General features: G+C 38.4%; 2 protein-coding genes across 2 annotated transcripts; one reads left to right on the forward strand and one right to left on the reverse strand.

The window, feature by feature from the left end:
• Positions 1-8121: 8121 nt before the first annotated feature.
• LOC114706686 (olfactory receptor 51B6) lies at positions 8122-9227 on the reverse strand. The gene has a single exon (XM_028889177.1). The coding sequence runs from the start codon at positions 9153-9155 to the stop codon at positions 8187-8189; it is 969 nt and encodes a 322-aa protein (XP_028745010.1). The 5' UTR covers positions 9156-9227; the 3' UTR covers positions 8122-8186.
• Positions 9228-18565: 9338 nt separating this feature from the next.
• On the forward strand, positions 18566-20209 carry LOC114706679 (olfactory receptor 51B2-like). The gene has a single exon (XM_028889170.1). The coding sequence runs from the start codon at positions 19286-19288 to the stop codon at positions 20207-20209; it is 924 nt and encodes a 307-aa protein (XP_028745003.1). The 5' UTR covers positions 18566-19285.
• Positions 20210-25108: the final 4899 nt, after the last annotated feature.

A 25108-nucleotide genomic window follows, 5' to 3' on the forward strand; every position in this document is an offset into this window, starting at 1 on the left:
CCAAACTGAAGCAGGCCAAAGCACATGCTGTAGTTCTCTAGTTCAGCCACCGGGAGGAGGGTTCCGCCCAAGGATAAGGTAAAATTCAAGCCAGCACTAGAGTTCTCTTCAGCTCCCACAACCGTTTTCTTCTGGTGGATGCTATGCTGCCATGCCGTCTATACTTGCCACACAACCCTGAGAACACCTGACCCATTCGTTCTTCATGAATAATCTATTTCTCTCTCATATACACTCACACCCACATTCAAAAAGCCCTGAACAAAAATCCTGACTTTGATGGAGACAAAATTATTCTTTAGTTCATTCAGAATTTAAAAGAAATAATCGCTGAGGCGTAAATTTCTCCGAGTGGCTTTCATCTTAGCGATACTGACCAAGCCTTAGTGCTCCTTCTGACTTGACATAAGCAGACCTAAGAGAAACCTTTACTTACAGTCCTCAACATTCCCAGACTGCTTCTCTTTGGGGCTTTCTGAAGTGAGAAACATCAAACTCACTCTCCCCCTACCCAAGGCCCAGGTCTGGTGAACTCCAGTGTGTGACGAAGGATTAATATGGGTCTTTAAGGCTGGAATGTTGATGTTGGAGTTTACTTCAGTGCACCCCCACCACCCTGTCCACTGCATATGTGTAAGCATGCTCAGTCTAGAATATTAATAGAGCAGTAGTTGCTACATTGCCCAACAGAAGTCCTTTCAGAAAGCTCTCCTTTCCTCAAACCCTACACCACCCATTCATTCTGAAAAGGAACCAATTTTCTCCCTTACGTCTGTTTATTAGTGGATGTGCTGGCTAGTCTTATATCAACTTGACACACAAACTAGAGTATTCTGAAAGCAGGGAAACTCAATTGAGAAAACGTCTTCATAAGATCCAGCTGTAATGCATTTTCTTAATTAGTGATTGATGGGCGATGGCCCAGCCCATTGTGGGTGGTTCCATCCTTGGTGCTGGTGGTCCTGGGTTCTATAAGAAAGCAAGTTGAGTAAGCTAGGAGAAGCAAGCCAGTAAGCAGCACCTTTCCATGGCCCCTGCATCAGCTGCTGCTTCTAGGTTCCTGCCCTGTTTGAGTTCCTATCCTCACTTCCTTCCATGATGTTGTCCAGCCATATGGAAGTATAAGCCAAATAAACCTCTTTCTCCACAACTTGCTTTTTGGTCATGGTGTTTCATCACAGCAATAGAAACCTTAACTAAGACAGTGGACTATTGAGCTCAAAGATCTCTAACACTCATCTTACTAAAGCAGATCTGATATTACCTAAACACTCGTTCCTGGGTCAGTCCATCATCTCCTAGGGAAGTCACGTTAGGGAGAAGGTAGCTAATCTAAAACCTGATTGGTTTGTCACCCAATTGGTGGCTAAAAGCCTGTCACAACCATAGTGCAGCTTACTGGACACGAGGCCTTATGCACCATTGGGCTACAAAGGACAGGTTTTTCTTATAGTGAGTAGATGTAACAAAATTAACAAAACTTCTAGAAATTACTTCTTTTATTTTTTGAGACTATAATTACATCATTTTCCCTCCCCTTTCTTTCCCCTAAACCCTCCCATGTAGTCCCTCTTGCTCTCTTTCAAATCCATGGTTTCTTTTTTCATTAATTGTTGTTACATACATTATATGTATATACTTATATATTCCTAAATATAATCCACTTAGTCTGTATAATGTTAATCATGTGTATATTTTCAGAGTGGATAATTTGGTGTTGGATAACTAATTGGTGTACTCTTCCCTTGGGAAGACTATTTCTTCCCCTCCAGCTTTCCTTAGTTGCCTGTAGTTCTTCATGTAGGCTTGAGCTCTCTTGGGTTTTTCCCCAACCACTTTGGCATGTCTATTGTTGATGTCTTTTCTCAGCTCATGTTTAGGCAGCCATGAGACTTTATGGGTGTGGCTTCTGTCAATATCACAGCACATTCCCCAATTCTCTGGCTCTTACAATCTTTCTGGTCCCTCTTCCACAATGGTCCCTAGGCCTTGGGTACAGGAGTTATTTTGTAGATGTATCCTTTGGGGCTGAGGTCTACAGCTCTGCATTTTGATTGGTTATGGTTTTCTGTAGTGACTTCTGTTTGTTTAACAAACTTTTAGACATGACTTAAAAGGAATGACAAAAAGAGCCATTGGTTTTAAAATGTTATAACAGAAATAGTTGAGAATTTCAATGAAAATTTCAAGAAAAGATGATGGGTTGTAGGTTGACATAGAGTCTATAGAATCTGGAAATTGTCAAGATTTTCATCAGGCATCTGGACAGTCTTCCAGATTTGACAGAATGTATTGTTCTGAGACTGAGTAAACACATCTTTAATGTCTTTGACAGTCAGGTCTTATTTTCAAAGGATGGCTGCTCTGTGAATCTGCTCAACTCAACCTCTGACCTCTCCAAGTCTCTTGCAGCAATTTATTTTGAGGTTAACCAAAGTCATTTACTTCTGGGATCTTTGCTAACATTCGTTGTCATGTCACCTTTTTCTAAATCATTCTCCTTCATTTATCATTACCCTCTTCAAAAATGTATTTCCCATAGAATTATAATTAATAAGGTGGCATTAATTTATCAGGCCCTACAAATGAAGTTGAAATTTCCTGCAGGGAAAGAACTGCCCTAAGAAAGGATAGTGTTTCTCCCTCTCCACAAACTCAGCAGAAGGACCAGGATGGGAACAACAAGTCATGCACTAGAGGCAGAGTTTGCAGAAGTACTAGTTTTCAAGTCCTTCAGGAGCAAGACTGTCAATCGTAGGTCTCTGACATTGAGTCCTCTATAAACACCACTGTCGTTCCTCACTTTGGGCTATTTTGCTTTGTCTGACCTAGTAATGATAACTATAAAGCAAGAGAGGCAAAATCATTAAGAAATTGTTTTAGAGCCGAAGATGGTGGCACACACAGGTAAGCCTAGTACTTGTGAGGCTGATAGAGGAAGATTGGAAGTTCCAGGCCAGTCTGAGTTTTATGAGAAGTTTCAAGCCAGCCTGGCTTATGCAGTGAGACTTTGTCTTAGAAACAAAAAACAACCAACCAACCAACCAACCAACCAACCAACAAACAAACCAAAGAAATAGTCTTTGAATCTCACACATTTCTCAGAGAGAGAGAGAGAGAGAGAGAGAGAGAGAGAGAGAGAGAGAGAGAGAAGTGTGTTGTATGTAACAGAATGGAATGGATACTCCCATAGAAATAAGAAACTGTAACCATATGTGAGAGATTAGAAAAAAACTTGCTCAGATGAGCAAGGGAATCAATCTATGGTACAATGCAGAATTAGTCACAAAAGAAGGGAGAGAGACAGTTTTCCAAAAATACAAGTTGTCACTGGAGTATTTCCCAGTGACGAATTTCTTTCTTTTTTTTTTGTTTTTCGAGACAGGGTTTCTCTGCGTAGCTTTGCGCCTTTCCTGGAGCTCACTTGGTAGCCCAGGCTGGCCTCGAACTCACAGAGATCCGCCTGGCTCTGCCTCCTGAGTGCTGGGATTAGAGGCGTGCGCCACCACCGCCCGGCTCAGTGACGAATTTCTGCCGGAGGGAGATTGCAGGGAGAAACAGAAGACTTAAAGAGCTTTTTGTCATAAATTCAGATCCCTGGTCTGAATCCCAGCCTTATTACGTCCTCATCCAGTGAGCATATTAACCATTCCAAGCTTCGTTTCTCCCAGTGAAATATGTTCATATTAATACACGATTCAAACAGCTCTTGAGGAGACCAAATGTGGTATAGGACTGATCATTCTTTTTTTAATTTTAAACATTTAATTAAAATATAATTATGTCACCGCTCCCTCTTTTCCTTCCTACATCTCCTATGTCTCTACCCCATCTCCCTCCCAAATTCACAATGACCCTCTCTTCTTTATTGTTCTATTATTATATACATATAGGTGAATAAATACATAACTCCAATTGCTATGTTCTGTGTTGCTTGGATGTATATGTTTCTAGGAATGACAGCTCTCTATTGAATGACTAATCAGGGAGTGATAACTCTTGGAAAAAATTAAAGCAGCTACTTATATTTGGAAGTAATACAAACCATCCTGAGGCAAGATAGAAGGACAAAGGACATGAGGAGGAGGAATGAAGGCCCTTGTTCTAGAATCTAGTTAATGTCCTTGGCAGCAGCAAAGCAAGAATTCCAGCATGACTAACAACTGCTCAAAGCTCTTCTCCTTTCTGTGCATAAATCCACAGTTTCCTAGAAATCTCACCGGAAAACCCATTCACAGGCAAAAGACATGGTATCGAACCCTTTGTGCAGCTTTAGTGTTTTCATTTTCACAGAGCATCTTTAGAGAGATCTTACATAACTCACATATCAGAAGATTTCTTTTTCAAAGCAACCTTTTGAGATGTACCGTGAGACTCATCAACATGGTGCATGTAGCTAATGCTAAGACAATTGCTTACTCTTGGAGAAGCCAACACCTATTCTGAGTACATCTAACTTTCATTTGATCTCTCCTTTTGGGAAACACATACTGTAACTCAGGTGTGTCTCACTTTCTTCTGAGTGAAAATATCTTTAAAAATATCACCATCTCTGATTTACTGAACTTGATAGTACAGAAAAGTCTAGAGGAACATCTCAGTCTACTGAGATCAATAGTGTGGAGCTGTGCTCCTGTCCTCTGGCTGCTGGCAATGCCACATACACTTCCTTAGAAAGCCTCAAGATGAGGCAGAGCTGTAATGCTTTCCTTGTGTTTCTCAAATGCAGTAACATAGTCTGAAGAGTGAATTTGCCTGTCTACATTATGCTAGTTTTATGAAAAATAGGAGTGGAATATTTTATTACAATTGAGTCTCTGCTCCATTTGAGCATTGGAGGCCGGGGCTGGCCTCAATGGATGACTGTTACCGTGTTTCTAAATAGGAAGTTGCACTGCTATTTAAATGTTACTCTACTTTCAGGGCTTAACTTGTGGACTAATCTTAAAATAACAGATTATTTATTATTGAGTCCTTAATTTTTTCCAGGATCATACAATTTCTGTCTTTTTAGCTGGCCTCTGCCAGAAGCTGCCTGTTGACGCTGATCCCAGGAGCTTATCATACTGTAACAACTGTCACTACAAACATCTGGCCCCAATTCTCCTGTTTGGGAGTGTGCCTGACATTTTAACACAAGAAATTAGCTTGTTAAAGTTGGAGAATGAATATCTGTCTTTATTGAAACCTGGGAAATCTCAAAGATATACACAGATATCATGAGACAGAAACAAAAGCTTTCAGAGGGCCACCAGTGTGTTATGTTTATTTATCCAAATGTTTTAAAGAACCTTTTATATATTCCTAAGTTTCTAGGGTACAGCTGTAAATAAGTAATAAATCGTCTACTCTTGTGTAGACAGAAAGTATACAGAAATATTGTTCATCACATTACTCATGTATAGATAAATTAGCTACAATAGAAAAATGGTAAAAACTGGGAAATAAATGCTCTTTGAACCATAATAACAGATGAACAGCTTTGTGAGAACTCTCTAACATTAGGAGGGTTAGCCAGACTATCTCTGTTTTCTGGAGTTCAACATTTCCTCCCCACAACTCCAGAACAGCAAGGGTATTTCCTTGTTTCTCCAACTGAGAGCAAGCAGGAGTTGGGAGACCTTTTGTTACCTACTTACATTATATAGACGAAAGAAGACAAGAGCATAGAGATTCCACAAGGTGACCTCCAGTGGAATTTGGAACACTGGCAATTTGTTTGTTGCTATTAGGTTTTGATAGGTTATCTTGAGTTCTGCTTCACACCCTAGGTGTAGACTTCACTTTATGTGGCCACTGAATATCATTCTTTGGTTTTTTCATGTCTCAGTATTCCACCAAAAGATTGACAGAAAATGGTTCATAGTCTGAGATGTTTTAATCTTGTTGCCAATCACACCCTGTTATTGTGATGAAATGTGGAAATTCCTAAAATGACTTAGAAACCATGAAAAGGCAAAAAAGAATTATATAAAATATAAATGATAAAATCACACTCAAGATGGTATTCATCATACATACCAATTTGTAGAACTTATTAAAATACTGCTATCAGAGCTGGAGTGATGGCTCAGTGGTTAAGAGCATTGGCAGCTCTTCTGGAGGTCCTAAGTTCAATTGCTAGCAACCACATAGTGACTCACAGCCATCTATAATGGGATCTGAAGCCCTCTTCTGGCATGCAGGTGTACATGCAGACAGAGCACCATGTACATAAAATAAATAAATATTAAAAAATTAAAAAACAACAAACAAATGAACAAAAAATTATTAAAAAATACTGTTATCACAATATCCCCAATAGCTGGATGAAACAGAGCTCAAGATCACAATAACTATAGGGAGACTGGAGAAATGACTACTTTGCTGTAGGAGAGATTCCTCCTGAATTCATTCTGAGAGAGGAAAAACATCAAACTATTTTTTGAGACATGTTTCATGTACTGTGGGCTGGTCCAAAAATTTCTATGTTGGTAAGGATGACTTCAGACTATTGATCATCCTGCCTCTACTTCCTAAGTGCTGGGGCTATGGTATACATCTCTACATTGTGCAGTTTTATGTGCTTTTCAAAACTGAATCACAGGCTTTATATATGCCAGGCAAGTACTCCACAAACTGAGCTATATCCCATCCCAGATATTTTTGAAGTTTCTAGATGATGATACCATCTAGGTTGTTCATACTTTGGAAAACATTGTAAGACAAAATACAAGAGACATAGGTAGAGTGTAACAGACAGACAGACAGACAGATACAAAGAGTGAGTTACTTAAAATTTCTTTCATTAGCTTAATAAAAAACTATATTTTTATTAAAAATAATCTATTTGGTAAGTTCTTTAGTCTGGTAGTAGGACTTGTATTATTCTGTCCTGTCTGAGGAACAAACTCTCAGAGATATAAAAGGAGAAACAGAACTTTTGCACAAAATTCAAATAGAGCCAGGCTGCAAAAGCATAATATAAAACAAGAAATAGTTCATTGGCAGATCAGATACAAATTGTATCATGGCTTGGAAACTGCTCTAAATATATTATTTCATTTTTATTTTCTCTAAGTCATTAATAAATCCCAGAAGTTCTAGAAAATTATACCTTTTTGTGAGAAAGAGTAGATGTAGCCAGTATATGTCACTTCGAAGGCTAGTGTAACAGAGCCCAGAGTTTAAGAAATGAGTGATTCGTCATCGGCGTGGTTATGTGTGATCCTAGCATTTTATGTCCTGTAGTCTTCTCATGAGATTTTTTTTTTTTTTTTGGAAAATTTTAAACTTATCCTTTTGATCACGGGCATTGGTTCTTTAAGGGGACATAAATTACAAGCACTCTTCCCTCAAGCCTACTGAGAGATCAGAATAAAATCTGAAAGATGTTTGGGGAAAGACAAGAAAACTTTCTCTTCCAGTATAACCACTGACTCTGTCTTCTCCTATCCTCCCTATCCCAGACAAATGAGAAGCTGTGCCATGCTCTGGAGTTCTGTGTACCAGGACCTTCCATCTAGTGCTAATCATGCTGTTCTCCAGACAGGACTTTTCATATCACTTTAATAAATGAAAATACATATGTCTATTCAGCAGTGCCTGTGACCAAACTTCTCAAGATAATGGTTATCTGGACTAGGATTATATTTCTGTCTAAAAATTGTTATTATTGGTATTATTATTTGATAAATATTTATCAGAATTGAAACTGAGCAGACTTTTTATGGACATGCTTTTCCTAAGTCAATCATCCTGAATTGAGGTCTGTGTCTGGCTCATTTCACAGAAGACAGTTTTCCATAACCATTAACCACCTCCATATAGCTTAATCACTAAATGCTTTCACTCTAGGTATAGGAGAGCCAATGCATAGAGATCAAATGGAGAATTATGCGCTTTGACCCAAACAAGTATAACTTATACTGTAGTTTCAAAGGCCATATGTATGTACATGTTATGTGTCATAAGCTCAACAAATGGTGTAACTTACTTTAGGAAAATAGCTAATATCAGAGTGAGGTCTTGACATAACATTTAGTATTGTGACTGCATCATACTATATATAAAATCATCAATAAATAGCAATCAAATAGCAGAGGCCTTAGTAGGTTTCTACTAAAATGTTTTGTGTGGGTGCTTATGCCTGCAATGTAGTTACTATGTCCACATCCCAGGAGTTGTTCCTTAGAGAGCAGTCAGAGTCATGTTCTAGAACAAGGCAGGGAGAATAAACGAAGCAAACCACTCTGAATCTGTTTGGTCTTAATGCTATAGATGACAGGGTTCATAAAAGGAGGGAAAAGAAAGTAGATATAGCTCATTGTGATATGGACCACGTGAGGAACATGCTTTCCAAACCTGTGAATAAATGTCAGACCAACCACAGTCACATAGAAGACCAGGATGCAACAGATATGGGAGACACACGTGTTGAGGGCCTTTGCCCGCTCATCTGTAGAGGCAATGCCCATGACAGTCTTGAGAATTAAAACATAGGAGAAAAAGATGATCAGGAAATCTAGCAGTACCATTGCAAATACAACCACAACTGGATAGAGACGATTGAATGTAATGTCGGCACAGGCTAGCTTGATGACATCTTGGTGTAGACAGAAAGCATGAGAGAGTACATGGGATCGACAATAGGGAAACCAATGCAGGCGAATGATTATTGGCATGATTGATAGACCAGCCCTTGTCAATACACCTATGCCAATCTGTATTACTCTAGTATCTGTAAGGATGGTGGTATATCTTAGTGGGTTGCGAATGGCAATAAAGCGGTCATAAGCCATGGCAAGCAAGACCCCTGACTCCACAATAGAGAGAGTGTGGATAAAGTACGCCTGAGAGAAGCAGGCTCCATGACCAATCTCCCTGTGATTAAACCACAGCACACCCAGCACTGTGGGCATTGTGGTCAATGTTACTCCAAGGTCTGTGGCTGCCAGCATACATAAGAAATAGTACATGGGCTCATGGAGGTTGTGGTCATCCTTAATGAGAAAAAGAAGGGTGCCGTTGCCAAGCAATATGGAGATATAGGTCACCAGCATTGGGAGAGAGATCAGGTGATGGGCTTTCTCCAGACCTGGGAAGCCAGTGAGCAGAAATGGGGAGGAAGAGGTGTTGAGCCAGTTTGTAGGCATTGCGGAGGAAAATATCCCCATCAGGTAAGGTAATCAAATTTAGTTCTTTAGGGTTTGCCCCTTGAAGATGCTATATGCAGCATGGATGTTCAGGGTCCTTCTTTTCAACAACAATGGCAATTCAATCATTCCTGGGAGTTTTCTAGGTGTGGGAAAACAGGATACATCAAGAACAACTCTAATTATTCAGAGCTCACCATATGTAAGATTATTGGAGTGTACATTAGAGATAGCTATGTTTGAAAAGTAAATTTAGATGACATCTTTTTAAATCCTATACTCACACAAAATGAAGAAAGAAATCACTATAGTTGAGTAGTGCTTTAATAGTATTGATACTTACAGGGCTTTTGTCCTGGTACTCCTCATCCTGAATACTGGTATTTAGAATAGACCCAAAGATTTCCCAGAGTAAATGAGACATAGAATGTCAGAAAGCATCTAAGCATTGTTTGAAGACCAGGTGTAGATATCTGATTGCAAAAAATATAAAGAAAATGATAAATAAACAAAATAAAAGTTACTTTTAGAGATGGACATATCCAATATGTCTATCAGAAGTCTTGACATAATAAAGGTCTAGAGATTTTGGGGAAGTTTAAAAATGTGTGTTTCTCCAAAATAAATGAATCTCCAAGTTATTGACCAGTGTAATACTCTAGTTTTCCATCAGTTCTTTCAAAAGTTTCAGAGTTTTATAATATACATATAAAAATAAACAATAAAAATAAGTCTATGATAGTCTTGGGCACTATTTGGTAACAACTCTAGAAAAATGACATGAGAGATATTTGAAGAAGCAAATTAGAAATTGAATATTTAGACTTGGTCACATGGATTATGCTTTAATAACGAAAGAGTCTGATGGGATTCAAATAAACTGAGAAGGCTTTATGACTCAGAATTCTAAGATACCACTGGAAGCAGTCAGTCAGTCACTTTCTGGCATCAGCCAGAAAGAATTGTGACTACCTTCCTTTACATCTCCTGTGGACTATACATCTCACTTACTGTGCAAATCATATCTTAGTGTACTTTTAGACATCATTCATATAACCCACCTTTATCATGAAAATGTGTCTCCAAAATCACTGAGCTGCACCCTTCAGAACTTGGTTGCTGTTCCACTATTGCTATTTCTTTACAGTAGTGAACTTGGGGAGCCCCTTGAGACTTAGGGTTGTCATTTATAAAGGGTGCTAATACTTTTTGTCTTCATCATGCTTTTGACCCTAAGCATAAGAAAAGATTAGAATTGGTAGAGAGAATGTTTTTTTATCACTTTGAATTTTTGTTATTACAAAAAGTGCAGCAGACACACATCTATAGCATTTATCCTAAGATTTGTCAAGTGATCCCATTTTCTTATGAAGTTATGGAGGAAATAAGACAATTCAGGAAGGTTTGACTTTAAGAAAAAAATAGTACTACATTGTAGTTCATTTGAGCAGCCCAGCTGGTAAAAATAATGGAGGAGTGGTGAGTGGGAAATTGTGATGTTACTGAAAATGATGTTGATCCTGTAACATTTAAGCTAGCAGAAGTTGGGGAAACAGGGTCTTTCAGAATGTGAGAAACAGTAGCAGTTACTTCCTTCCTGTCAAGGAAAGGCTCAGAAATGCATGGCTTATGAAGAGTTAAAGATGCAAGAATGGTGAATAAAACTTTAATGTATTTGAATTCCAGAATATTGTGATTTAATGAAAGTGTACATTGTGACACGATTACAATAGTTATTATTGTATCTATTATCTATACAGTTACAGGTTTTTTGGGTAAAAATATTTAAATTCTTTTGCAAATTTCAAGTTTATTATAATACAGTTGCGTATGCTGCAATAGAGCTTTTTCTATTGTGTTCCATTAATGCAATACCATGTACACTCACTTCATTTTGTAGAATATATACACAAGTCTATGTCTTTCAGGTAACAGGTTCATATTATAATGAATAGATGGTACTTACTAATAAAACACCTGAGTCCTTTTTATCTATTGTGGGCCATGCAGTCTTTAGTCACAGGCGGGATCTTTAGCAGTACAAACCAGCTTGCTGGCTTCTCAGTTGACTCCAACACTGAGCACTTCTGCTCACTTTCTCAGAGCTATCTTTGTGGTATATAGACTTATCAGTGAGGATCTAGGCAGGGTGGAGTCGTTAATAAATTCAAGATTTTTCCTTATTACCCAGCCACTCACCCTTTTCCAAGGTCTCTGTTTCAGAGTGGGATTTTTTTTTTTGGTTGATGAACAGTTTCAGACTCTTTCATGTAAACTAGGAGTCCCCACAGATCCCTAGAGACCTTTTTCAGGCTAGAACATTTCACATACATTTCCACCTTCCTTTGGTCTGTTTATCTCTTTTGTCTTGACACTCTCTCCTCTATCACAAACACTTCTTTTTTTCCTCATAAGAATGTTTCTGAGCTTCTGTCCACCTTGCTCCCCCTCCCCCCCCTTTTTTTTAACAACTCAAACCTATTTTGGCTTCCCAGAACACTCCAAATACTTTTATCAATAGCCTAATGACCAGGACACTGCTTAAGAACCATTGATGAATTAGCTTCCCTATTCATGCAATCTGTTTCCAACACCATCTTATATACCTGGCTTTAAGCATTTTATCAAATCACTGAACAGCAGACACTGACTGGTATGTCCTTTCTAGAAACCAAGCCACTCTAAATGTAATGGTATTGGAATGTTTTTAAGACTCACTATTATTACCCATAGATCCTTGGCAAGGACTACTATTGTTTTTCTCCAACAGAGAAGCAAGCTCCCTAACCCTGGTGCCTGCAGTAAGACCCCAGAAAGAAAGTTTATTACGGACCCTCACTGACCTGAGAGTTTGACCTTAGCCATTCTTTGGTGACATTGTCAGGGACTTCAGATATTTAGCTTTGAGAAGAATTGGATCATAACATCTATGTTTTGTTGTTTATTTCAGAGACAAAAGCCTGACTAGCAGGGATATTTATTTTAGAAACATCTCCTCAGGGACCATCTGTAATTTGGGCTGCTCACTGCCTCCCCTTCACTGCCCTCCCTCCTTTTCCATCTCTCTCCTTCCTCCTGTCTTTTCCTCCCTTGTGTGTGTGCTGAGCCTTAGGGCTATGAGATTTTTATTTGCAGTCTCTAACTTTTCTCTCTGTGTTCTAGCATTGATTTATTTATATTTATATTATGATACAGAAACACAAACAGGACAGTTAGAAACTTGGACTGCAGTAGAGTTTTTGGCAAATCTATTTCCTTCTGTCTTTAAGAAATTCAGATCCTTCCCTCTAAAATGGGAAATGAATGTAAATTAAAGGGGACAAGGGATTAGTTTTGTTGCAATAAGAGTTACCTTACAACAATATCCTACAAAGACATTTGTGCTATTGTTATGATACCAAACATAAACATCCACAGATGACCAAGCTGTCTGACACATTATATTCCTGTTACTGGCTGAGTTCTTTAGAGGTATATGTGAATGAAACAGTTTGAGTCAAATTGTGTTTATTAAAGAAATATGTATATTAAAATGCAAAAGTAGTGAATTTATAAGAAGAAGAAATGTATCTAAGATATAGGTTGTCAAAACCTTGGGTAATCTAATGTGACATCTTGGAGGCAGGTGTAAGTATTACTCAATCAGACATATCACAACCCTCTGAGTTAAAATGGCTAAACCTTTAAAATTCCTCCCTGTTCAGTCAGCACATGTGATTTTCTGACACGAGGAGGTCATAACATTGAGCACAGTGTCCCCTGCTTAGGTGTGATCCAGTATGAGATGAAAGTTGGAGATTAGATATTGACCACATGCTCGGGGATGGGAAGAATACCTTTGATTGAAGATAAATCTAGCCAGCACATTCTGATATTGGCAGCAGCAGTATGTTCATATCCTGTGTAGCTGAGCATCCTGGAACATACCAGAATCCCAGCACTTACTGGCTGGTACATTAGGATCATGAGTTTACGACCAACTTGGGATATATAGCAAATTATTGGCCAACTTGGAAAGGACTACTGTAGCTGAAGTTTTTCTGTGCACCACCCAGTCAGATTCAAGTAAACACACAGAGGCTTATATTAATTAAAACTGCTTGGCCATTAGCTCAGGCTTACTACTGACTAGCTCTTACACTTAAACTCAGCCCATTTCTCTTAATCTATATGTCGCCACATTTTCCGTGGCTTTACCTGTATGCCATTACATGCTGCTCCCTGGACAGTGGGCTGGTGTCTCCTGACTCAGCCTTTCTCTTTATGCCTATACTTCCTGCCTGGCTACTGGCCAATCAGCATTTTATTAAACCAGTGTACAAAAGCATTATTCCACAGCAGACTACATAGAGACATCTTGCTTCAAAATAACAACAAAAATGTCCCCTTTGATATTCAGAATTGAGAAGTTATTTTCAAAGATTATTTTTATCATTCACATCCCTGCTAAGTTCAGTCCCTGCTTTTCACAGATCAACTGACAACTGGAGTATATTACCCCATAATATATTCAAAGGTCACTGGTTTCCTCCAATTAGATTTCACAGAAACATGCTTACAGAGCTGCACCTTAAATCTTGTATTAAACAAATGATCAAAACTTAATGTTTTTAATTTTACTTTTATTGAGCTTGTTCTTGACAATTTCATACATGCATAATATGCATTATGATTATTATAATGTTTCCAATAGGCCTGCCACCTGTGCTACTTCCCAACTCAAGGGGCTTCTACCTCAGTGAAATTCTTAGGAGACCAGAGGTGTGGGAATGCAGAGATATTCCTTCTAAGACCAAGGATAAGTTATTGCCCCTGGCCCTTCACACCACCAAGAAAAAAGTACAATATTTAGTGGACCTATTTGGATTCTAGAGACAGGACATTCCTCACTTGGGTGTGTTACTCTGGCTAATATACCAAGTGACTCAGAAAGCTGCTACCTTTGATTTGGGCCTGAAATAGGGGAAGTCTCTTCAACATATCCAAGCTGCTGTGCAGGCTGCTCTACCACTTGGACCATGTGATCCAGCAGACTCAATGGTACTTGAGGTGTCAGTTGCAGATAGGGATGCTCTTTAGAGTCTTAGGCAGGTATCCATAGGTAAGTCACAGAAGAGAACTTTGGTATTTTGGAGCAAGACTATATCTTCACTGTAGTTAACTATTCTCCCTTTGAGAGATAGCTGTTGGCCTGCTATCGGGCCTTAGTGGAAACTGAGCATTTGACAATGGGCTACCAAGCTACTATGCAACCTGACCTGTCCATCATGAGCTGTGTGTTATCTAACCCACAAAATCATAAAGTAGGAAGTGCAGAGCATAAATCCATTATCAAATGGAAGTGGTATATATGTGATTGGGCCCAAGCAGGTCTTAAACATACAAGCAAGTTGCATGAAGAAGTTGCCCAAATACCTATGGTTTCTACTCCCATTACAATACCATCTGCTGCCAAGCATACACCTATAGCCTCTTGGGGTGTGTCCTATGATTAGTTGACTGAGGAAGAGAAGACTGGTGCCTTATTTACTGATAGTTCTGCACATTATGCAGACACCACCCAGAAGTGGACAGCTGCAGCATTACAATCATTTTCTGGGACAACCTTAAAAGACACTGGTGGGCCGGGCGGTGGTGGCCAGCCTGGGCTACCAAGTGAGTTCCAGGAAAGGCACAAAGCTACACAGAGAAACCCTGTCTCAAAAAACAAAAAACAAACAAACAAACAAAAAAGACACTGGTGAAGGGAAATCCTCAGTAGGCAGGACTTTGGGCAGTACACATAGTTGTACATTTTGTTTGGAAGGAGAGATGGACAGATGTACAATTGTTCACTTTAGCTAGTGGATTAGCTGAATGGTAAGGGACTTGAAAAGAGCATGATTGGAAAAATGGTGAGAAAGACATCTGGGGAAGGAGTATATGGATAAATCTATCCAAATGGGTGAAGGATGTGAAGATACTTGTGTCCTATGTAAATGCTCATCAAAAGGTGACTGCAGATCAGAAGGAGTTTAGTAACCAAGTCAACAGAATGACTTGTTTTGTCGACAGTAAGTCTCTTTCTCCAGCCATTGCCCAAAAGGTTCATGAACAAAATGGCCATGGTGGTAGATATGAGGGTTATGCATGGGCTCGACAACATGGACTTCCACTCAACAAGGCTGACCTTGCTACAGCTGCTTCTAAGTGCTGTATCTGCCAACAGCAGAGGCCAACATGGAGCCCCAGGTATGGCACCATTTCCTGGCTGACCAGTCATCGACCTGGTGGCATGTTGACTACATTGGACCACTTCCTCCATGAAAAGTATGATGTTTTTTCCTTCTTGGAATAGATACTAATTCTGGTTATGAATTTGCCTTTCCTGCACACAGAGATTCTGACAAATCCATGATCCATGGACTTGTAGAATGCCTTATATACCATCATGGCATTCTACACAGTATTGCTTTTGACCAATAAATTCACTTCACAGCCAGAGAAATGTGACAGTGGGCCCATGATCATGGGCTTTACCATTTTCCTTACCATTTACCACTGGCTTTACCATTTTACTCACCATCTTGAAGCAGCTGGCCTGATAGAAAGATAGAATGGCCTTTTGAAGGCATAGTTACAGCTTCAATTAATGGCAGTAGCCTGGAGGGCTGGTTCAGGGTTCTTCAGAAGGCAGTATATGCCCTGAATCAGTATCCAATATATGGTACTGTTTCTCCCATAGCCAGGATCCATGGGTCCAAGAATCAAGGGGTAGAAAAGGTAATAGTCTACTCATTATCACTCCACTCAACCACTAAGAAAATTTTTGCTTCCTGTTCCAGCAACCTTAAGTTCTGGTGGTCTAGAAGTTTTGGTTCCAGAATAAGGAGCACTCCTACCAGGGTATTCAACAAACATTCTATTGAATTTGAAGCTCAGGCTTCCCTCTGACCACTTTGGGTTCTTGATGTTTTCACTCCTACAGGCAAAGAAAGAAACAGCAGTATTAGGTGGGGTGAATGATCCAGATTACCAAGGGGAAATTGGATTGGTTCTCCACAATGGAGATAAAAAAGATTACATGTGGAGTGTAGGCTATCCTTTAGGCAACTGTTGTTGCTACCATGTCTTGTGATTAAAGTGAATGGGAAGCTACAACAGCCTAATCCACACAGGATGACAAGGGGCACAGACTCATCAAGAGTGAAGGTATGGGTCACTCCTTCAGGAAAAGAGCCAAGACCTGCTGAAGTGCTTGGTGAGGATCAAGGCAATACAGAATGGGTAGTAGATGAAAGTAGTTATAAATACCAGCTAAGACCATATGATCAGTTGCAGAAACAAGGATTTAACTGACATGAGTGTTTCTGTTGTATTTTGTTAAGAGTGTGTTTATATGATATTTGAGTTTTCTTTCCTGGATTTATTTACCATATAATGTAACATCAATTAAGAGAATATCAATGGTTATCACATTTAAGAATGAGATAGTAAAAGAATGTCCCTTGAGGTACATTGTCACCTACTCTAAAAATTATAACGCATTTGTAGCTGTATAAGGGAGAGTTATGTCATGCTAGGTGTAATTATGACCCAGTTATTATTTTTATTTGAAAATTAAGTATGATGTAAGGAGAAACTACTGTGTGTCAAATTGACAAAAGGTGCATTTGTGATGGTTATCCTTGGTTGTCAGCTTGACTACATCTGGAATTAACTAAAATCCAAGTGATTGGGTATACCTGTTAGGGATTCTGTTCTTAATTAAATCATTTGATGCGGGAAGATCCATCTTTAATCAAAATCTTTTGAGGTAGGAAGATACAATTTTAATCCAGATTTTCTGAGTTTGGAAGACTCATCTTTAATTTGAGCCACATCTTCTGCTGGTAGCCTATATAAAGTACAAGGAAGCTTGCTCTTTTTTCCTGCTTACTTTTTGCTCTTGCTGGTGAATCCACTCCTTCACTGGCATTAGAGTCTACTTTTTCAGGATTCTGACATATACTGAAGACCAACTGAGACATCCAACCTCATGGACTAAACAGTTACTGCAATATTGAACCTTGCATTGGTATATAGCCATTGTTGGACTAGCCAGACCACAGCCTGGAAGCCATTATAATAAATGCATTCATCAGTGGGTGGGTGATATGTCAACAAGGCAATAACATAAAGTGCTGATGAGGATGGAAAAACTACACTGCATTCACCACCAAGAGAGCAAAAACAGAACACTTTAGAAATCAGTTTAGCAGCATTTCCTAATGTACATTCTGAGCACATCCTGCAGCCCATTTTAGCAAAAAGGATATCACTTTGTGTGCTCATCAAAGATATACACTGGATGCTTACATCAGCATACCAGTAATGAAGCTAAACCATAAACTGCTCAAATATCTACCAACAGAAAAACAGATACTTTGAGGTATCCAGGCCCCCCTCAGTAGAAACTCCACATCTGTACTACAGCCTATCAGTGAAACTTTTAACTTTAAATAACAATCATCTGATTGTAAATATCCATGCTAACCCTTATTTCACATTCACTGTAATGTCAAAACTCCCTACATGATTTGTAAACTAATGTGTGGTCAGAATCTGCTTTATCTCATTATTTTTATTCTAATAACACAATTCCTTAATATAGTTAGTATGGATTTATTTATATAAATTCATCACATTTATCTTGTTCTATGTTGGTGTAGGTCTCTCTTTCTTCATTGAGCCAGCATTGTCCATATATCTGATTTCTCATCATTTAAATTATTCTCCTTTTTCCAGAATATTTTCCCTGATTCCAGAGATGCATTCCATGTGTTCTTTCTAGCATACTACATAAATGCAGCAGTGATACTTCAATGTAAATTTATTGTAAACACTTTCTTTCTACTTCATGATGAAGATGTAAGTCCTGCTAATAAAAGGAACACGTCCATTGCTCTGAATTTGGCCCAAAATGGACAAATATGTGAATACAAACAAACTGATCTTAAGTAAAACATGAGACACCCAACATTCACAGTTCACATGGGAATTAGTATATCCAGTGAGTTTCTTGTGGGCCAGAATCGACTTTCCTCAAGGGAGCAGGGAAGACAAAATGTAATTGAGGTTATAAGCAACAGGATCAACAGTGGGACATGGAATTCCAAGAGCAACTAGTAGCTTTTTGGCCATTGAGAAAGACGATAGGAAGAAACGTGCTTGTGTTTATGAGAGCCTGATACTGAGGCTCCTGGGGACATCATCTATGTCAGTAGGTATCTGAGTTTTCAGGCTTCTTTATATACCTTGGGGCATATGTCTGAAACACCTAAGGGCATTAATTAAGTGGCCCAAAGAAGAGGAAAGAAGAACTCAAGGTCCCCTGAGCATCTTTAAAGGAGAGACTCTGGGGAGGTGATTTCATCATGTGTGTCTTTGAAACCTGGTTCTACAATAGTCTCTCAGAAGAACCTGTTTGGACTGGTGAGGAACAGATATCTACCCAACAACAAGACTATGGGGCTGGTGAGTGTGAGGGATTGAAACAAGGGAAGACTTCTCTCCTACATCTTTGAGATGCAGTCAGAAGAAGAGAGACAAATTTCCATTCATTGTAGGACACAGCTCACTTGGATCCTAGACTTTTTATTTCAGCAAGAATATTAAGGTGAATGTGGAGTTTCTAGTGAGGGGCTTATGGATGGACTTTAGGAAAATGTGAAGTGCTTTTAAAATACATGTAGCATTATCTGGTCATGTTGCTTTATTTCCACAAAGGACTCATGGCTTTGGGGAGAATTCGACAAAAATGCTACAATTAAATTGCAAAACCAAAGAAGAAAAGTTTTCTAACAAAACCATGTCTCTTTTATATTTATGAAATATAAAATGAAATTCAAACTTATAGCAAAATGTTTTGCAAACAAAACAAGTATCAGTCTAACTAGGGAAAATTAGTATCCATGTGGATATATTGGTCATCTTTGCTTTGTAACCATTGAAACATTTTGTATTTACATATGACAGTCATGAATGATGCTGTAAATGTGTTTTTAATGCACATTTATTGCTGGTCAGGAATACTGTGATTGAAGCTGCCATGGAACATTTGCCTGCAGAGGGAAGACAAGACTATCACCACAGTGAAGAAACTGTGCTTTGACTTGTATAGTGTGCACACTATGTGGCCCAATATCAGTGCTGCCCCGTTTTTGCTGACAGGCTTCCCAGGACTGGAAGCAGTTCATTCCTGGATCTCCATTCCCTTCTTTGCCATCTATATCTCTGTCCTTCTGGGCAATGGCACACTCCTCTACCTCATCAAGGATGATCACAACCTCCATGAACCCATGTACTATTTCCTTGCTATGCTGGCAGGCACAGACCTCACAGTTACACTGACTACAATGCCTACTGTAATGGCAGTCTTATGGGTGAATCACAGAGAAATAAGACACGGGGCCTGCTTCTTACAGGCCTACATCATTCACTCCCTTTCCATTGTGGAGTCAGGGGTCTTGCTTGCCATGTCTTATGATCGTTTTGTTGCCATCTGCACACCTCTGCATTACAACTCTATCCTTACCAATTCCAGGGTTATAAAGATAGGACTTGGGGTAGTACTGAGGGGCTTTTTATCTCTTGTGCCCCCAATCCTGCCTCTCTTTTGGTTTCCATACTGCCGTTCCCATGTTCTTTCTCATGCCTTCTGCCTCCACCAAGATGTCATGAAACTTGCATGTGCTGACATCACCTTTAACCGTGTGTACCCAGTTGTTTTGGTTGCCTTGACTTTCTTTCTTGACGTACTGATCATTGTCTTTTCATATGTCCTCATTCTGAAGACAGTTATGGGCATCGCCTCTGGAGAGGAGAGAGCAAAGGCTCTCAACACCTGTGTTTCTCATATTAGTTGTGTCCTGGTCTTTTACATCACTGTGATTGGTCTGACCTTCATCCATCGGTTTGGAAAGCATGCCCCACATGTGGTGCATATAACCATGAGTTATGTCTACTTTCTTTTTCCTCCATTTATGAATCCCATCATTTACAGCATCAAGACCAAGCAGATTCAGAGGAGCATCCTCCGTCTACTGTCTGTATAAGATGCTGTGAGTCACTACTTCAGAATCTAGTGAACTTGGGGGACACTCAGCCTCCTGTATATTGAAAGAAATCTTGATTTTATATCCATTTGCTTCTTTATCAGCATTAGGGAGTAAATTATTACATAAAGCTACAAGTTAGTCTAAATAATGAATATATCTGGCTATTTAATCAACAAGCAGATATTATATAAATACCAAAATCTATCTATCTATCTATCTATCTATCTATCTATCTATCTATCTATCTATCTATCTACCTACCTTCTATTTTGAAAGAAGTGTAGAAAAACAAAGAGCAGGGAAATAAAACATCACTAAATTTGGAGATGAAGAACATAGTTAATACTCTATGAACAGTAACTATGGTCCAATTCAGATCATGTAGCTAAAGAGAAGAACCATTTCAGAAGTCAAGTATCCAGCTTGGGTCAGCAACAGGAAAAAAAAGGCAACTGTTAATACATTTGATGACTATATAAATATCATTTTGACTATGAGGATTGTAAACCCATAGACTCTACTCTTATTGTACCATCTCAAGGTCGGATTTTCTTTTGACATGACTCGATAGCCATTTGTAAGGCTTTACCATGTATTGTCCCAAAATTCACTTGTTGATATTTTATTTTATTTGCTTTGCTTTATGCTATATTCTGTGAATATGCTTTAATGAAGTCTATTTTCTGTATATTATTTTAATCACAGATAATGAATTAAAAAATAAACCCTCTTATTTAGTCTATGAAGTTCTCCCATCTGTGCTACTTTTTTTTCTCAGAACACTGCTCATCACACAGGCTCTAAGAGTCAGCATCTCTACCAGATTTCTTACAAAGCGCCATGACTTCTCAATGTCCATGCTTTTGAGCTGTTTTCATCTTGCCATTTAAATTCTCCCAGTGACTTCCAACTTGAATTTATTTAAAAATGTTTTTAGTTCTTCCCTAGAATTTATTAGTCTGTCTTACAAATAATACTACTTTATTCTTTCTATAAATGGTATAATGTAAAACTTACAATGAAATATTTCTTACTCCTTTTCCCACTTTTGAGATGTTGTTGATATACATCCTACCTTTACACAGGCTATGTCTCAAATACATTATTACCACTTTGGCTTTACACAGTTATTTTTGAGAATATTTAAAAAAATCAAAACTATCATTTATGCCAATTTACTTTTTCAAACTATTTTTGCTGCTCTTTATTATTTTTCATGTATGTTTCTTTCTAAATATTTGAACAAAAGTTTTGGTACATATGATAAGTGAAATATAACTTGATATTTAAGTTTTGTGTGGTCAATTTGATTTTTATTCATTTTAAACTTGTATATAATTGTACAGATTCATGGGATACTGTGTGATATTTTGATCCATGTGTCAAATGCTTTGATTAAGTCAGAGTAATTATCATATTCATGTTGATCACTTTCGTGTGTTGTGAACATTCAAAATATTGTTCTTAATTACTTGGTGACATAAAATGAACTGCTTATTATTGTTGTACTGTACAGTGGCATAGGATATATTCTATATCTCTAGAATATATTTTTCCTGTCATTTTGCATCCTATCCTTAATTTCTCTCTTCTCTTCTTTACCCTTTAACAATTAAGTTTGTTTTAACCATAAGTAAATCTTGTTTTAGACATTTTGCTGATCACATTGCTTATTGTTTTTTCCCTTTTAAAACTGACTTGTATAAGTTAATTAACTAGTGTCTCTCAGACTTTACTGTAGAATAAATACTTCATCATATTTTTATTAGCATTTCTATACACATAATTTTAAAATCATATATATGTATATATGTTTATTAGTATTCACTTTATTGAGATATTGGAGTCTTGCATTCAGGATCTTTCCTGAGCCTACGTTTCTATTAAATCTTTTTTACACTTTTGCATAATAGTTTTACACATCTTATGTTAAAATAAGCTTGTATTTGGGGAAGTGTAAGCAATTTAAATCAGCCTTCATGCATGAAGCATGACTTATTTTTCATAAAAAGACTGTGATCTCAAAGACATTCTGCTTGACGAGTAGTTTGCTATGATTGTTCTTCAGCAGAGATGTGAAGATACAAAGACTGTGAGTCTCAAGAATATAAGACTGAACATTACTGCGCTTGTGGATGGAAGATTGTATGAAGGCTATTGAAGAAATAATATAGATTACTGGTGTTTTCATCGTTTGATGTTGACAATAAAATGATGAGAGGTAAGAGGAAAGTAGTCAGATAAGTGACAGAGGGCTGAGCAAAGTACACAGTTTAGAAATTAGAGTGGAAGCTAATGGACAGTTATGATCATTAGGATCTGAATGCACTATTTATAGGAGCTTTGGAACTAAAAATTTCATTCATTATGTTCTTTGATATGGATAAACCATTGAAGTTGTAAAAAGTAATAGCAGTTATCTTTAGGTTAGATATAGTACATGTATACATATGTATCACATTATTATGTCTTCGTTTATAAACATACACATGGTTATGTGACAAAAACGATGAAACCTTTAATATGGTACTTTCTGCTTCAAACTGTTATCTTCTTTTTAAAAATATTTTTATTGAAAATTTCATACTGTGGTGGTTTGAAAGAATGCCCAAGTGAGTGCACTATTAGAGTGTACTTGATGGAGGTGTGTTCTTGGGGTGGACTTTGAGATCTATTTGCTCAAGCTTCACTCAGTGTGACAGTTGATTTTCTGTTGTCTCTGAGTCAAATGTATGATTCTCAGCTTCAACATCGCACCTGCCTGTATTCTGCCATGCTCCCTATCCTGATGATAATGGACTAAACCTCTGGAACTGTGAGCCATCTCAATTAAATGTTTTTATTTATAGGAGTTGCCATGGTCATGGTGTTTCTTCACAGAAATAAAAAAAACCTTAACTAAGACAGAAGTAGGTATCAGGAGTAGGGTATTGCTGTGATAGACCTGACCATGCTTTTGCTTGGAGTAATATGGATTTTGGTACTTTGGGATAGGAAAACAATAGAATGCTTTCAGCACTGCTTAATGGGGAACACTAGTAGGAGATTGGAAGACAATGGTGCTGATTATGATGTGAAATGTTGGGAGCTTGCTCAAGAGCTTTCAGAGAAGAATTTTAGTATGCTGCCTAGAAGTAGTCCTTGTGATATTTGGTGAGGAAAATGGCTGCTTTTTTTTGCCCTTATCTGAAGAACATATCTGAGGATAAAGTGAAAAGTTTTGGATTAATTCCATTGACAGAAAAAAATCTTAAAACAGACTAGTATAGATTCTGTTATGTGTGGATATCAGTGTTAAGTCTAATGAAGACATAAAATAAAAAGGAGGAAGTGAGCAAGGAAAAATATTTGAGGAGAAAAAGGGCACCAGGAAGTGGAATGGAGCTAAATCTTCTGTTCAAGGCGATAAATGGATTTAGAAATGGAATAAAGGGAGTGGTGACCTTGGGGCATGATCCCATCCAGCTAAGTTTCCAACTTGTAAAGAGGAACTGAAAAAAAGCTTAGAGATGGGTGTGGTGGGGCATAACTTTAATTCTAGCACTGGGTAAGGCACAGGCTAGTGATCTCTGAGTTTGAGATCAGCCTGGTCTACGGAGCAAGTTTCAGGACAGCCAAGCTTAGGCAGTGGAAGACAGAAAGCTTCTGAAGATGTAATTGAATAAGGGGACCATGTTCCAGCCCCAGTAAGCATCAGAACTTGGCAGCTTCATCCACATGATTCTGGCTTTAGAGTTAAGGATAAAAAAAAGGAGTTATGGAATAAAGCTGCCAAGGCCAGGCATGTGTCAGAAGTGTCCATGAATGGAGGCCTAGTAGAGAGGCCACTGCATGAAACTGTAAAGTTGAAGCCTGGATTGCCTTGGAGACCTCAAGATGTTAAATATGCCCAGAGTTGTGGGATATCTTCCAAGGAAAGCTGCTAGCAGGGAGTGGAAACAGCCCAAGAGAAAGAAGTGTGTTGCAGTCAACAAATGAACAGAGTTGGAGATGAGAGCCTTTTGACATCAGACATGGAGATGAAAAGTTTGGAGTTTGCCCCGCTGGTTTTTAGTCTTGCTTCATTCCAGTATTCCCTCACTATGTCCCTTCCCTACATTCTGGAATGGCAATATATATTCTTTGCTATTATATGTTGGAAGTATGTGATCAGTGTTTTTCCTTTCTAGGGGATTAACAGTTAAGAGATTGCATGAATCTCAGAAGAGACTTTGAGCTTTGGACTTTTAAACATTGTTGAGACTGTGATAGAGTAGGGGACTTTTGAAGTTGGACTAAACGCATTTTGCACTATGATGTTATTAAAAGCTTTTGGGGGCCAGGGAATGAAATGTGGTGGTTTGAAAGAAAATGACTCCCAAAGGGAGTGACACTATCAGGAAGTGTCACCTGGTCGGATGAAGTGTGCCACTGTGAGGGCTGGCTTTGAGATCTCTTTTTTTCAAGCTTTACTCAGTGTGGCAGTCAGTTGACTTCCTATTGCTTCTGAGTCAAGATGTAGGACTCTCTAGCACATCTGTCTGCATGCCGTCATGATCCCCATCCTGATGATATGGACTGAACCTCTGAAACTGTAAGTGAGCCATTTCAATTACACATTTGCATTTTAAAAGTTACCCTGATCATGAGGTCTTTTCACAGCAACAAAAGACCCTAAGACACATACATTTATATAGTGTTATGATTATATCTTACTCCCTCTAGTCCCTCAAAATCTTCTTCTCCCAACTTCACATTTTCTTCCTTTTTTAAAAATGTATCTTAATGAATCCAATTAATACTACTTATTTGAACACGAGTATGGGGCCACACACTAGTGCATAGGCAACCTACTAGGGGCCAAAATCCCAAAGAAAAATGACTCTCCTTCCCCACTCACTTCGTACTGCCAATAGC

Source organism: Peromyscus leucopus, chromosome 1 (genome assembly GCF_004664715.2).
Source record: "Peromyscus leucopus breed LL Stock chromosome 1, UCI_PerLeu_2.1, whole genome shotgun sequence".
Taxonomy (NCBI): domain Eukaryota; kingdom Metazoa; phylum Chordata; class Mammalia; order Rodentia; family Cricetidae; genus Peromyscus; species Peromyscus leucopus.

Excerpts from the sequence above, each read along its gene's own strand:
- LOC114706686 (XM_028889177.1), bottom strand. The coding sequence starts at position 9,155 with ATGGGGATATTTTCCTCCGCAATGCCTACAAACTGGCTCAACACCTCT.
- LOC114706679 (XM_028889170.1), top strand. The coding sequence starts at position 19,286 with ATGTGGCCCAATATCAGTGCTGCCCCGTTTTTGCTGACAGGCTTCCCA.